At 37.0% G+C, this 16,082-nt stretch overlaps 1 protein-coding gene across 2 annotated transcripts in view; it reads left to right on the forward strand.

Moving 5' to 3' along the window:
* The window catches only part of EIF2S1 (eukaryotic translation initiation factor 2 subunit alpha), a 19,294-nt gene extending 4,636 nt beyond the window's left edge, over positions 1 to 14,658 (forward strand). For both annotated transcript variants that reach the window (XM_008537350.2, XM_070594086.1), the window contains exons 2-8: positions 163 to 404; positions 4,708 to 4,787; positions 7,082 to 7,233; positions 10,885 to 10,991; positions 12,104 to 12,201; positions 12,932 to 13,075; positions 14,115 to 14,658. In XM_008537350.2, the coding sequence (XP_008535572.1) occupies positions 164 to 404; positions 4,708 to 4,787; positions 7,082 to 7,233; positions 10,885 to 10,991; positions 12,104 to 12,201; positions 12,932 to 13,075; positions 14,115 to 14,240 (948 nt within the window). In that variant the 5' untranslated portion in view covers position 163 and the 3' untranslated portion in view covers positions 14,241 to 14,658. The remainder of the gene's footprint in view (positions 1 to 162; positions 405 to 4,707; positions 4,788 to 7,081; positions 7,234 to 10,884; positions 10,992 to 12,103; positions 12,202 to 12,931; positions 13,076 to 14,114) is intronic.
* The last annotated feature ends 1,424 nt before the right edge of the window (positions 14,659 to 16,082 follow it).

Consider the following 16,082-nt stretch of genomic DNA (forward strand, 5'->3'; position numbering starts at 1 on the left):
TTGGTTCCTGAACATCTGTCTTTTATCTGGTATCATTTAAAAAGTTTAAAAAGGTAAGAAGACTAATAACTTCTTCTAGTGACAAGGTGTGGAAAATTGACTGCTGTTTCTTTATTTTGACCTTAACTGAACACTTACTTGTTTGTTTTGTTTAAATTGCAGAATGCCGGGTCTAAGTTGTAGATTTTATCAACACAAATTTCCTGAGGTGGAAGACGTAGTGATGGTGAATGTAAGGTCCATTGCTGAAATGGGGGCTTACGTCAGCTTGCTAGAGTACAACAATATTGAAGGCATGATTCTTCTTAGTGAGTTGTCCAGAAGGCGTATCCGTTCTATAAACAAACTCATCCGAATTGGCAGAAATGAATGTGTGGTTGTCATTAGAGTGGACAAAGAAAAAGGTGAGATAAATATCTAAAATATAAATTTCAGATTTAAAATGGTTTATTTTAAAATATATTTTTCGTAAATTGCCTACTGCAGTAAAAACAACAAGACATCTCCTTTTACACTTAAACTCTTTCATATACAAAGTTGTTAGAAAAGGATGCCATTACCCATCTAAGCAAGACCTCTTAAGGTTAGTAGTGGTTTAATTAGTACATCCCAGGGCTAGTTTTTATGAGTCAAATAAATTAAATTTTATTCCCAGAGATTATCAGGATCTTGATAATTAACTTCTTGTTTCCAAACTTGGAAGAGACAGATAAGTAAACCAGAGTACTAGTTTATTCATATCTGTCAGATGCCTTTTTCTTGATTTAAAGTTAAATTAGTAATTAGATTATTGGATGAGTATGGAAATGGGGCAGAGATAAATTTTAGGAATATTTTATATGAGCTTTGAAAAGCAATATACTGTAAACATACACCCAAAACCCAATATTTTTTTAAATAGCTTGTTAAAGTATAATTTATATAACATAAAATCCACCCAATTTAATTGTTCAAACAAAACCCAGTATTATATGTCCCTCAAATGAGAATATCTGTGACCACCAGATCCTGTGGGATCTTTCAAACAGTGCTGGATGAGTATTTTTTACTTGTTGTGTGCCTTACTTCTGGATTCCATGTAAATCTTCATGTTCATGAACAAACTTTTTTCCAAACACAGTATACAGTACCATTAAGTAGGTTTTGGATTCAGCTGGCTTAATAGAGTTAAGATAATTGATTTTGGTCATCTCATTATAAGTTATTAGGTGTTAAGTAAGTAGATATGATCATGCGTAAAAGACCAATCAGTCATCTTGATTGAACTTGTCTTTCTGAATCTTGTCAGCCATCTAGTTAATTGTACTTCTGTAAGTGATTAATTTTATGCATAACTGACATTTTATTTTGTTCTGATTAGAAGCTTAGATGATAAACTTTGGAGACTTGTTAGCCCTTAGTAGTGACTACCATTTACCACATTGATTATTCTAAATGTTTTGATATGACTTACTTGTAGTCCCCTCCATTATTAAACTACTTGAAGATTGAAACTATTCCTTAAACTTGTGTAAGGCTTCACATTACTGCCTCAGTAGGACCTAGAATGGTGTCTTATCTTGTATTTTCTATTATATAAAATATATACACAAGAAGAAATCAAATATATTTTCAACTGCAATTAGAAAAAAATGAAAGGGTATACATGCATAAGTATAATAGATACATGTAAAAATATTTCCATAACAGCATTGTTTGTACAGTATTAATTAAAAACAGGAAACAAAAGTCAAAATCATAGTTAAATAAATCGTGACAGATCCATGCAATTTTATATGGAACGATGTCTGAATATTCTGATAGGGAAAAATCTCCAGAGTAGGTAAGAAAAAAAGCAAGGTACAGAAGATCCTATAGAGGGGATCCTTTTCTCCGTTTCTGATACTAGAAGATTAGGTCTTATTGGACAGACTTTTCAACACAATAGCTATACGCCCTGAACAAACGTTAAAAAAAAACCCACCTAAAGACAGTAGGAGCAACCAAATGCAGCTGAAACTGAAGGCAAGTTGACACTTGGAAGAAAGGAACTGCACTAAATAAGTTTACAGCTTTTTGTCTGAGCACATACTACAGACAGCTTCAAGCAGGGCAGCTAAAATTCTAGTGGGAAACCTGTAGTCTTAATGGCTTGAGAACCAGAGATGAGGGTTCTGGACAACCACAGCACTTGGAAAGTATTGATAGGGATAAGAGAAAGGAGACACACAGAGGGAGAGCCCCAAATTTTATGTATAAATTCTGCCAAAATCTCTAACTGACCTGTGAACTACTAATATACAGAGTGAACTGCAAGCAGCCCAACAGGGTAAAAATCTAAACAGATTTTGGTTGCCTTCCACTTGGGGAGACAGAGCTTAAATCCAGAGAAGTTAACTGCCTGCTAAAACAAAAAATCAGTATCCTTAAGAGGAACATAATGAAATTCAGAGTCTCTGCCACATATCATTCACAATGTGCAGGATCCAGTCCAAAATTGCTAACCATTTGAAGAAACAGGAAAATATGAACCATGTAGAAGAGAAAAGGCAAGCAATGGAGACTAACTAGAGACAACCCTGATGTTGGAATTAGCAGATAAGGATTTTAAAGCAGATATTATAAATGTTCAAGTTATTGGAAAAATATGCTTGTAATGAATGAACAAAATGAAATCTCAGTAAAGAAATTACAGACTCTGACAAAGAACTAAATATAAATTCTAGAAATGAAAAGTGTAATATCTAAAAAATTCACTGGGGGGCCGGCCTGGTGGCACAGCCCTTAAGTTAGCATGTTCTGTTTCGGTGGCAAGGGGCTTGCCAGTTCGGATCCCAGTTGTGGATCTACACACTGCATGTCAAACCATGCCGTGGCAGGTGTCCCACATACAAACTGGAGGAAGATGGGCACAGATCTTAGCTCAGGGCCAGTCTTCCTCAGCAAAAAAAGAGGAGGATTGGTGGCAGATGTTAGCTCAGGGCTGGTGTTCCTCAGGAAAAAAAAAAATTCAGTGGATGGCCTAATAGCAAATTAAAGACGACGGAAGCCTGAGTGAAATTTGAAGATAGTTCATTTAAAAAGAACTAATTTGGGGGCCATCCTGGTGTTATAGTGGTTAAGTTTGTGTGCTCCACTTCGGCAGCCCAGGTTCAAAGGTTTGGATCCCAGGCGAGGACCTAGCACCGCTTGTGAAGCCACACTGTGGCAGCATCCCACATAAAACGAGGAAGTTTGGCACAGATGTTAGCTCAGGGCCAATCTTCCTCACAAAAAAAGGAACCTATTTGAGGAACAGAGGGAAAAAAAGCAACTTAGCAAGTTATCAAAAACTCTATTCCAAAAGAAGAGGACAAAGAAAAGGGCAGAAAATATATTTGAAGAAATAATGGCCAAAACTTTCCCATATTTGCTGAAAAAACGTAAATGTACAAATTGGAGAAGCTCAGCCAACCTCAAGCAGGATAAATATTGATAAGGCAGCATCTAGGCACAGCAGACTATTGAAAAACAGAGATAAAGAGAAAATCTTGAAAATAGCCAGAGGAAAATGACACATTATTTACAGGGGAACAGTAATAGAAATTACTATGGCGTTCTTACTGGAAATACTGGAGGGCAGAGCATTGAATGACATCTTATAGCACTGAAAGAAAAAACTGTCAAACCAGAATTCTGTATCTAAAGAAAATATTCAACAATGAAGACCAAAATGACATTTTGAGGTAAATAGAAACTAAGAGGATTTATTACCAAATAGATCTGCTTTATAAGAAATGGTAAAGTTGTTCAGGCCAAAGAGATGTGATGCCTGAAATGGAAAATATATAGGTAAATATAAAAGACCGTTTTTTTTCCTCTAAAATTCTTATTTGCTTGTCTCGTTTTGTACCCATGGGATTTTAATTTATAGAGGTGACTGACAACATGAAGGGGCCAGTGCCATTGAAAGATTTTTATTGAAGTCTTCTAGGAGATGGGGACATCCATGCCATGCCTTGCTGAATCACATGAGGAATCACCAGTTTTGGTCAGGAGGCAGAAGGAGTCGGGGGCGAGGAGCCTAGGCCAGAGCCTTTATTAAGTTTTACGTGGGAAAGGCAAGGCAGGTCGGGGTAAACAGGTTAGGGTTGGCTAGTTTGAATAGTTTTGGCAAGCCTTGGGGCATTAGAGCTGTCCCAAGTTGTCTGGTACCTGATGCTGGGTTGATCAAGGGCAGACGCAATATTGGCTTGGTGTGTGAGATGTTGATGAGGAGATGGTTGGGGGCGTGGGCTCTGGATTGCTTAGTTTGTGTATGAAAGGCTGCTCCACGTGAGCCCTTTGCTTTCTCTAAAATTGGCTAGCCCGTGGAAGGGGAGTCTCTCCCCAGTCAGCCAGGCCACAAATGTCAGAGCATCAAGAATACAGAAAATATAGTTAATACAATTGACCCTGTGATGCATGGATGCCAGATAGACACAGAATCTTTTGATAAACTTTCATTTGGATAATTGAAAATTATTGGTTCCCTCCACCAAGGTATGAGAGAATGTACACTTACATGATAATAAATATCCATTTCTGAAAACAAAATGTCATCTACTTCGTATGCAGTATTTTGTTGATACAGTTTTAGTGGGAAATAAGTGTAGGTATGCCAGTTAAACAATCTGGCTGTGAAAATTTGTTACAGTGGTACAGTGGCACCTGGACAGTGATAATTTTTTTCAAAATTTTTTCTTACAGGATACATTGATTTGTCAAAAAGAAGAGTTTCTCCAGAGGAAGCAATCAAATGTGAAGATAAATTCACCAAATCCAAAACTGTAAGTTGATTTTTCAGTCAAATTAGTCCACTATTTAGGAGCTTAATGAATAATCAGCATGTGATGTTCCTGGCAGAAAAATTAAAAACTAAACTTAGGTTTAACTAACTGTAACTCTATTTCCATTTCCAATTATGTGTTACCTAGAAAATTAATTTGAAGGCTTAATTTCAAAAGAGTATGACCACAGTGTTTTTATCTCATGGTGTTACTACCTTAAAGCGTTGCTTATGATCTAATATTCTCAAATCAGTATTGGTAATTAGTGTTTTTAAGCTATTTTTGGTTAAATTAACTATGGGTGATTTCAGCTGATTTGGCTTGTCATAACATGTAGTTAAGATGTAGGTCTTGGGGCCGGCTGTGTGGCCAAGTGGTTAAGTTCACATGCTCCACTTCGGTGGCCCAGGGTTTCACCGGTTCGGATCCTGGGCACGGACATGGCACTGCTCATTAGGCCATGTTGAGGTGGCGTCCCACATACCATAACTAGAAGGACCCACAACTGGAAAAAAACAAAGTAAGAAGATTGGCAACAGTTGTTAGCTCAGGTGCCAATCTTTAAAAAAAAAAAGATGTAGGTCTTGACTTTCAATTCTGTTCTGGGGTAAGGGTCACAGAGACAACCAGCTGTTGTATGTTAAGAATGAACAAGTGGGGCTGGCCTGGTGGTGTAGTGGTTAAGTTTATGCACTCTGCCTTGGAGGTGCGGGGTTCGCAGGTTTGGATTCCAGGCGTGGACCTAGCACTACTTATCAAGCCATGCTCTGGTGGCACCCCACATAAAATAGAGGAGGATTGGCACAGATGTTAGCTCAGTGACAATCTTCCTCACCAAAAACAAAACAAAAAAAAAACCACCAATGAGCAAGGGTTTGTAAAATGTCTGTGAATCCAGGAAAGCAAGGCAGGGGCCTTTTACTGGTTTGGGGTTTTTCCCCCTCCTTTGTTAGGGTTATTTCTTCTTCCTTTTCTTGCTATTTTTGCTGTAATTTCCTACTTATCCACAGTAAGCACTAGTAAAACCATAACACTCATGTCTTCATCGTCTGTCCATATTTTTCTGTTCTCTGGTCCTTTTCAAGTTATCCTTCATTCCCTAGGTCTTTGGTTCTTAATGGCACTGTTTGCATTGTTTCTGTTTTCTTTGCCCTTCTTCTCTTTTGTTTTCTTCTGCCATGTGTTTCTGTCTTCAAGATAGAATGCCGAGAAAACAATGTTTAAATGAAGAGTAGATTTTAAAAATTTTGCTTAATCTCAGTAAAAGAGAATAAAAATCTAAAAGCCATCAGACCATTACCCAAATCTTTCCCCTTGTTTTACTGATGTGTTTGCTGTTACTGCAGTATGGTTTGCACGTTTGAAAACACTGTTGGTAAAATCCCGTTTTAATAAACTCGAGGACCTTGCCACTCATAGTGTAGTCTCTGGATCACCAGCGTTGATGTCACGTGACTGCTTATTAGAAATGCAGGATCTCAAGCCCCACGAAGTTTGCAAATCCAAATTTGAGGAGCACTGCTCTAGGAAACTTCAGTTTTGTCTTGTCTCCCCCTAGGATATTGTAAAATGGGTATGTTAGTAGATCTTATCATCCTGATAAGATAGTGCAATGAAATGGCCGGTCTTAGTACCTTTCATCATTTAATTTTCATGTGTAATTAACATGAAAACCTCCTTTCTTATGCTCTTTCTCTTCTTTAAGCCCTTTTATTTTTAGGAGTTTAGAAAAAGTTTGGCAGCAGTGGGTAGGAGGTGAGTAGGATTGAAGGATAACTGTTAAATGATAACAGAGCAAAAGAAATACTGAAATCTCATTGCTGGTTCCATGCTCTCATGTGGAGTCGTAGTAATAATAGCTTACATTTGTATAACAGGATTTGTATAATACATTTGTATCATATTTCCCATTTATAGTGTGCATTTGTATATATTTGATCTATGTAAGAGCTCTCTTCAGTAAAATGGAGAGATACCTGCATCTCCCTTTTCCAGATGAGGAAATAAATTCAGAGATTAATTTGCCCCAGAGTTGCCTTGATCTGGGTCTTAGAACGCTAAGTTCTGTACTGTTTCTACTTGTTATACCCATTTGAGTTAACTGTTATGGGACAGCAAATATTTCTCTATGGAGAAAGAGTTTGTTTTATGGCAATCTTTTATTGTTAAGGAGTTATTATAGTCAAATTAACCAAAGATTTGTTTTTATATGCTATCTACTAAAATGTAAAAATATCTGGTTTTTTAATAGATCTCTTCCTTTTGAGTTGTTGAGCTCTTCCTTTTGTTTCTAGGTTTACAGCATTCTTCGTCATGTTGCTGAGGTGTTAGAGTACACCAAGGATGAGCAGCTGGAAAGCCTGTTCCAGAGGACTGCCTGGGTCTTTGATGACAAGTACAAGAGACCCGGATACGGTGCCTATGATGCGTTTAAGCATGCAGTCTCGTAAGGACACCTTCTTGGCTCTGCTTCTACCTTGATATCACAGCTGCTGGGTCTAGCACACAGGTTGAGAGCCTGACATTTAACAGTACAACATCTGTGTATTAAGTCCTTGCCAAATTTAGATTAAAATATTTCAGTATAAAAGGCCCATGATGTGGGCCAATTCTATATAGCCAGGCCTGTGTAATTTTATATAACCTAGTTACACAGTTATATAAACCATATGGATTCATCTCACACTACTCCCTTACATATTTTCCTCTCCTGGTTTTGTTATTGTCCTAGGTGACTTCAGGACCACTCAGATGTCTCATTTAAAACTGAAACTTCTTGTTTTCTTTACTTCAGTCCCTTAGAGCTTCAGCCCATGCACTTTAGCCAGTCTTCCACGTGGCCTCAAGCTGGGTCTTACTATCACCAGGATGCACTCTGCCTCCAGAACCTTTGATTCACAACATTCTTTTCTTTTACCACAGCCTCCTGTCCTTCCAGCTCCCCCATAGTTAGTCCTATTCTATGTCTTCTTAATTCTTACGTGAAAGTCAGGCTCCAATTCCAAACCTTTTTTTCTCCCTGTCTTTTCACCGTTTCTTGCCTTCTCTTTCTTATTCAGCATAGATACACCATGGTCCATCATTTCAACAACTTTCTTGCCAGTATCATAAGCTTTTGCCCTGTTTTTCCTTCTGTTGCATCCAGCCTTGGATCGATGTTCCTGCCTTCTCTGCACTTGTAGACTGCTGGGTGCTGCTAGGACAAACCACAGGCTTGCAGGTTGGTGCCACTGCATATCCATGGTTTCCAACCTCAGCTGGGCCTTCACTGCTGCCCCACATTCTCTCTGCTTCTGATCAGTTCTTCCTCCCACTTTTAGAGTGGCTATTTTAGAGCTTCCCCACACTCTTCCTCAGATGCCCACTCCACCTCTCTTTGCTCTCTTCCAGCTGGTGTGCTCTTTATAAAGAAAATAGAAGCCAGTGCACAGTGTCTCCTCTACTTCCTTCCACTATCTCAGCAAATTTATCTCCATCCCACCTGTCATTACCCCCATGCTCCTGTCACACTGGGATTCATATACTTTCTGCTCTCAAACTAATCTTACACTTGGGCCCAGCTGTTGTTCAGGGATCTTTCCATCCATTATTCCTTCTCTTGAGTCTTCAGCCTTTCCCTTTATTGATTTTGCTCTATCAGCATAAAAATAATACTCTCATTTCTCCCATTTATACTAAAAAACAAACTTCTCAGCCTTCCTCTACTTTCTCCTATAGCAAACACTATGTCCTCTCCTTTTAACAGCCAGACTTCTTCAGTTCTCTGTATTAACGGTCCCTACTTTTGCAACTTCCACTCCTTCCTGAGTGTTAATGCTCCGTAAGCAGCCTCACTCCTGCACTGAGGTTACTTTCCCAACCCTTGTGCTGCCATGGGATATTGGTCCCCTCAGCCCTCAGAACGGCTGAGTGGCACCTGGGACTTAGAGCCTCTAGCAAGCCGACTCATTTGGTTCTCCAGATACCTTCCAGTTTACCCGCCATGTGACTTTTTTTTATATCATGTTGTGGGAAAGGTGAGAAGAATAATGATGATTATAATAGCTGACATTTATGTAATTCTCTCAGCAACCTATAGTATAAGTGCTGTTAATCCCCTACCTTATAGATGAAGAAACTGAGGCAGAGATTAAATAATTTGTCCGAGTTCACATAGCAAATGGTAGAATTTGCCAGAATTCAAACGTAGGCATGCTGGCTCCATCCAGAGTTTATGCTGTCAACCATTAAGCACTGGTTTATACAGCTGTCTTCCCTGACTTCAATCCTGCACTCCTCAGTACATTTCTTAGCTTGCTGTCATCTGGCCCTGGCTTACCTCTCTAGCTTCAATCTCCAGCACCCCCTCCATTACCACTCGGCCTTGGCATATGTTATTCCTTTCCCTTTAACTTGCTTCATCAGCCATGCAGCAACTGTCCAGATTTAAATAATGCTAATTCTTTGCCACATGTGCTTCATATTTTTTCTTTTAATTAAGAAATAAAATTTCTGAGATAGTTGGAAGCAATATTTTACCCCTCCCAACCCATTCCCCTCACTCATCAGTAGTAACCACTATTCTGAAATTAGTATGTATCATTATCATTTATGTTTTTATGGTTTTAATACATGTATGTATCCATAAAATAGATATAAAAGCATTTCATGTATTTAAAATGTATTCTTTATCTTTCTGTACCTTGCATTTTTACTCATAAGGCTGTTAGTGAACAGGATTTCTCCAAATTGATAGATGTGTGCCTACTTCATATTAATGTCTATGTAGTATTTCATTGTGAGAATATGCTGTATTTGTTCCTCTATTAAGAGAAATTTAGGTAATTCCTGCCTTGCTTTGTTGTCCCCCTTTTTCAAACAATGTTATGATGAATATCGATGTACAGTCTCTGTGTACGCATTTGGGAGTTTCTAAGGTATATACCTAAGAATAGGCTTGTTGAATCATAGGATTGATTGTATGTATCTTTAAATTTACTCACTTTTGCCAGAATACTCTCCAAATTGGTTCTACAATTTATATTCCCTCCAGCAATTGTATGAGTGTTCCTATTTCTCTTCATCCTCACTAAATTTGGTAAGGTGATATGCACTATATTTGGTGTACATCTCAGATGTTGTTGCCTCTTGCCAAACTGATGGATGTACAATAGTATCTTATTTTGATTTGCGTTCTGTTGGTTGTTGGTGAAGTTGTGCTTTTCTTATGTTTATTGATTGTATTTCTTCTATGAAACATCAGTTCATCTCACTTGCCCATTTTTTTGTTGGTTTGTCTTCTTGTTGCTTTGTAGGCAGTATTAGTTGAATGAAGATCCCTCACCCGAATTCTTTTGCCTCTCATTCCTCAACCTGTGATTTTTAAGCCTTATGCTTGCTTATGCCATTCCTTTTTTAATACATCCTACTTTCTTACAACAGTTCTACCTTTGTTTGTTAAACTCCTACTATTCTCTTAGTGATGATTTCATTTTTTAATTTATTCATTCAGCAAACAGGCCAGTGACTAAGACCCTGGTCCCTGTCTTGTGGCACTTAGGAGAGTCAGTTGAAATGCCACTTTATCCATAAAGCCCTTCCTGAGCCCAGTAACTGAAAGTAATACCTTCCCCTCCTGACGCCTGGGGGTGCACTTTTATTTTTAAATTTTTTTCCATATTTTTCTTTCCATGCTAGATTATAAGCTCCTTAAAGCAGGGACTGCTAATTACATGGAAATGCTTGATTATAGTGGGATGTCCTATGTGTTAGGAGACATTTTAAATTGCTTGCTTTGGCCAGATCTCTAAAATTTTTCTTTTAATAATAATCACTTGGAAGTTTTCTATTTGTCATAGCCTGCTAAGTGCTTTACTTGCATTATCTCGTTTAATACCACAAATCCTGTGAGATACACTGTTTTCATCCTCATTTTACACATTTAGAAACAGGTGTTTGGAAAGACTCAAAGACACATAGTTACTTAAGTGTAAAGCTAAGATTTGAACTCTAATTCTGATGCTGAAGCCTGTGCTCTTAAACATTATTGCGTATTGTGTTTGGTATTACAGTTATCAGTAAAGTAACGCTGACCTTTTGGTGTTGATTTTTTTATCAGGGACCCCTCTATTTTGGACAGTTTAGATTTGAATGAAGATGAACGGGAAGTACTCATTAACAATATTAATAGGCGTTTGACCCCACAGGCAGTCAAAATTCGAGCAGGTAAATGATTTTTTAAATGATGTTGAAAATATTTTGCATGTCCCAAAAAAGCTGTTAAATAATGAGCCTTACCAAAGAATATGTTGCTACATCAACATCTATAAATTTTTCTAAATGTTTGTTTTTCATTATTTTTACTTCTACTGAATCATCATAAAATGTGTATATTGACATGAGTGAAAACTGTCGTGAGTTCAGCTAACTTGTTAGCCTTTTTTTTTTTTTATAAAGGAGGGTGTTTATTTTGTTTTAGTAGATGCTTTAAAATATTCTTACAATACAGTAATATCCTCCCCTGTGTCTGGATTAATGGTGTTAATAGTTTGGAATATTTCAGACATTTTTCCTATACACATATATGTATAGGAAAGTATGCTGTTTATATTCTGATATAAATTTTTCTGTTCTTAGATGCGATAATACTATGCAAAATTTTCTCTAACTGGATTTTTCTACATGGTGTATCAAGGCTGCCCTTCCATGTAGAACATAGGAATCTTTCGTTCTTTTTAATTCTAGGTAATATTCCATAGAACGATAAACCTTAACATAAACCAGTGCCCTCGTGAAGAACATTTAGGTTGTGCCAAATTTTTCATTTTTATGAAAAACTGCAAATTAACACCCTTATATATACATAGTTACTCATTTATACAAGTGTTTTGTAAGTCACATTCCTAAAAGTAGAACTACTGAGTCGAAGGGCATGCAATTTCTAAACTGTAAATAATTTGCAGTTATTGTTTCATTCAGTCTTCATAACACACCTTATCTCCATTTCACAAATAAAGAATTGAGGCACAGAGAGAGGTTGGAATCAGAATTCTAACCCAGGCATAGCCAGAATTCACGGTGTTTGTTAATTGTTTCTGTCTTTTATAGTTTCATCATTCAGGGGCTTGATGTGGATGAGAAGATATGATTTCATTGCATATTCAGATATTTTTAATTATGAAAGTTAATAGCTGGGATTAGTTTCTAATTGAAAGGATGATGAAAGCTTTCATAAGTATTTGAATACCAGCGTACCTGCCATATCTCTGATTTCTTTTAAGCTTTTAAACATTTTTTTGCATTTTTTGGTATAAGCATTTGAATTTTTATAATTTTAGATATTGAAGTGGCTTGTTATGGTTATGAAGGCATTGATGCCGTAAAAGAAGCCCTGAGAGCAGGTTTGAATTGTTCTACAGAAACTATGCCCATCAAGGTGAGTAGTCATTTTTTCCCTCCTTGCTGAATTATCTACCTAAACCAAATCAGATTTTTTTATGATCATGTTTCATAACAAGTGTTATGAAAAGTGGTTTTCATTGTTATTTCTAGGGGATATTTACGATTATGGTTAGGCTTTTAGTTGCAGTCACTGCTACTGTCACAGTAGATGGGGATTCCTATTGGTATTTAGTGCCAGAGGACTAGCTATGCTAAACCTCCTTTACAGTAAAGAGTTACTGTGCCCATAATGCTCATAGAATCTTGAAAAGGGCAGCATATTCTCTCATATTCACACACAACTTTTAGAAGGTTTGGTCTGAATCTTTCATTAGTGGTAAAATTAACTGGATGATTGTTATTCACAATCTCTTAAGAATTTCTTCTATCAGCTTAGTTTAGAACCACATAGGAATTTTTGTTTGTTTTAAAGACAAATAATCCATTATGCTGATAATTACTGTAGTTAGTTTTGCCACCAAAGACACCCAGAAGTCATAATTCTTCATGTTCAGGACTGCAGTGGACTGTATATTCTACTGGATTGGATCACTGTATCAGTTAGCTTTTGCTACATTAACAAACCACCCCAAATTTGCTGACCTACGGAATTGGAAATTAAGTTTTGGGGGTGATTTGTTAAGGCAGCAGATTAACAGAACAGTTCTCAAACATCCTAATGTGTGTTCTGTAGGTACATTCATGTTGAATTTTTGTCATCTTAGATTAATCTAATAGCTCCTCCTCGGTATGTGATGACTACAACAACCCTGGAGAGAACAGAAGGTCTCTCTGTCCTCAATCAAGCTATGGCTGTTATCAAAGAAAAGATTGAGGAAAAGAGGGGTGTCTTCAATGTGCAAATGGAGGTGAGATCAATACTGTTTTTGCCTTGTTTTTAAGAAATTTAAATCATCTAAATGATTCGTATTCTAAAATACCTAATCACTGCCTTTTAAAACATGAGATACATTTAGGATTACAACTCTGCTAAGCATAAAAGAATCATTGACTTAGACGGTTCCAAAAAGGGCTTTTTATAAGTCAATAAGAACTGTCTTGGGATGGTTATTTCAGACTGTGGTCACTGATGGTGTTAGGTTTTTTACCTCTCCAGGGGAAAAAAAAAAATACAATGAAAATGAGTGATTAGTTATTGTCAGAATTTAATGTGGAATGCTTAAAATTTGATCTCAGGATTAGAAACAAGAGTAGTCTCCTGTAGTTTTCATCATCTCAACAAGAATGAAACCTAAATTTCATATGTGTATGTGTGTGTATGATTCCTTCTGTGGAAAGGAATAGTAAGTAACTTATTTTGAACCCAGAAGATGCATTTTTATAGGACATCTTTTTGTGGGTTTGAAAGATACAGCCACTGAGATTATTTTTATTATATTTTCAGTTTTTGTTTATAAAAATGACAAATAGTAGGGGCTGGCCCCGTGGCCGAGTGGTTAAGTTCACGCGCTCCGCTGCAGGCGGCCCAGTGTTTCGCTGGTTCGAATCCTGGGCGCGGACATGGCACTGCTCGTCAGACCACGCTGAGGCAGCGTCCCACATACCACAACTAGAAGAACGCACAACGAGAAATATACAACTATGTACTGGGGGGCTTTGGGGAGAAAAAGGAAAAAATAAAATCTTAAAAAAAAAAAAAAAATGACAAATAGTATTCTATTTTAATACACATATTTCTTTTTCCTATATTGTCTTGTTCTCATAAATTTGTTCTATTATTTATCTAATGGAATTTATTAGTGATATGTCAGCACTCAATAGATATGGCAGAGTTGTTAGAAAGAAGTGTTTCTTAAAGAGTTAAAATACCATGCAGTAATAGTATTGAAATTGAATTTGTGTACTATTTAACCACTTCACTTTGAAACTATGCCTCTGCTTCCACAGCCCAAAGTGGTTACAGATACAGATGAGACCGAGCTTGCAAGGCAACTGGAGAGGCTTGAGAGAGAAAATGCAGAAGTGGATGGAGATGATGATGCAGAAGAAATGGAAGCCAAAACTGAAGATTAACTTTGTGGGAAACAGAGTCCAGTTTAAGGAACACAGAGCAGCCCTTCCTGGCTGTAAACCCTAGACTTGAAAGTTTTCCAGTATTGAAAACTTCAAAGCTGAATATTTTTTATTTCCAAGTATTTAAATGTTCCAGCAGACCAAAACGTGAAATGCCCTCCTGAATGTCAGCTGTTTTCACATAGTAGCTCTAATACATTTTTAAGGGAGTGGCCTGATTTCACTAGACACAAATCTTTAAGCTAAGAACAGTCATAAAATTGGGCTTGTGGTTTCCATTTCTGATGTCTCCAGATTGGCACCCCCTCGTAGTTCAGTGCTCCCGTGAGATTTGCCAGGGGCACCCAAAGCAAATAGTCCCAACCTTTCTATATAAAATGTATCAAGCAAACATTAAATAAATTTCTGGGATATTTAACCATAGGTTTCTTCCTTCTTATCACCAGTTAAAAGCATTATGAATACTTAAGACCCTAATTCTATTATCTTCATTTTAGCCTAGATGTAGAAATAAAAGGGCAGGTGACCAAAGGATCTACAGAGCAGATCCTTTCAAAAGGAGGATTTAGAAAAAATTTTACCTTTAATCACAATGAAAGCTGACTCTTAGGGAAAAAAAGCCTTAAAATGCAATTAAAGATTACATTGGTTGTATGCCTTTTACCTATTTGAGACTGATGACAACATGTGGTATGAGGGAGAGTTTATCACACTGCATTGTTGGTGCACTAAGCTGCTTGCCTTGAGTTTGTAATTCAGGGTGGTAAAGTATGGTTTTTTCCTTAAATGCTGCTTCTCTAATTTAGTTATTTTGAGTATCATCGCACAGCTTTTGATTTTTTTCCCATTAAAATATTCACTAGGTGCCACCGAGAACTTCAGTTCTCTTTATAACAGAATAGGGATGTTTGAACACAATTACAACAATATTTCTACATGTTTCCATCATTTTTATCTTTAAGAACTAATTATTTTAAAGGTATATAAATTTAAAGATAAATCATAAATATAAAGGTGAATAAATTTCATAGATAACATATGGTTTGAAGTTATAGCTACAGTAGCCAGGGTGTAGAAAGTCTTGAGTTACTTTGGTCTGCCTCATAGATTTAATCTCAAGATACTTGAGGTTTTAAATATATTAATTTTATTAATTATTCCTAAGAATAGCTATTTAAATACTTAGAAGATAAACCTAACCCATGCTGGTCAATCCAGGACTAGACTCAATATTAAAGGGACTGAAAAACAGCAGAGTGTGTTGGTGAGACAGTTTGGCCATTTGTGAAAGTTTGTCCCTTTGTCTAATTTAGCAGACTACAAGCTTTTTAAATCCAGAAGTCTAATTTCATATGGCCATTTCCACAAGGGAGTTGTGATTGCTAGCTAGCATGCTGCACTGGGAATATTTAGAGGATAATCCAGATGTGCTCAAAACTGGCACATAATTTCCACCACTGTCTTTTTGAGGAGTCAAAAAAGAAGTCTGTAAAGCTTGCAGCATCAAGAATGTCATTGAAATAGAAAGGTGTTCCTTAAATGTTTGCTGTAGGCAGGGGAATTGAATTTTTACTGAATTTTTTAATACTTCAGAAGCCATAACTGTTGAGAAATAAGGTGGCCTCTGTGGTGAGTGGTTTTATCCCATGCAGGCCTTTTGCTCAATTCCATAACAATTTTACAAATTTATGACCCTTGCCAGAGAAGAGATCAATACCTCACTGACACCATAAAAGAGAAAACTAACTCAAAGTATAAATATATCCTGCTGACCTAAAAGTATCCCTTTCCACTATGGGGACAGGATACACACCCAGTTCCAAATAACTCGAAGGACAGATT

Source organism: Equus przewalskii, chromosome 25 (assembly GCF_037783145.1).
Source record: "Equus przewalskii isolate Varuska chromosome 25, EquPr2, whole genome shotgun sequence".
Lineage (NCBI taxonomy): Eukaryota > Metazoa > Chordata > Mammalia > Perissodactyla > Equidae > Equus > Equus przewalskii.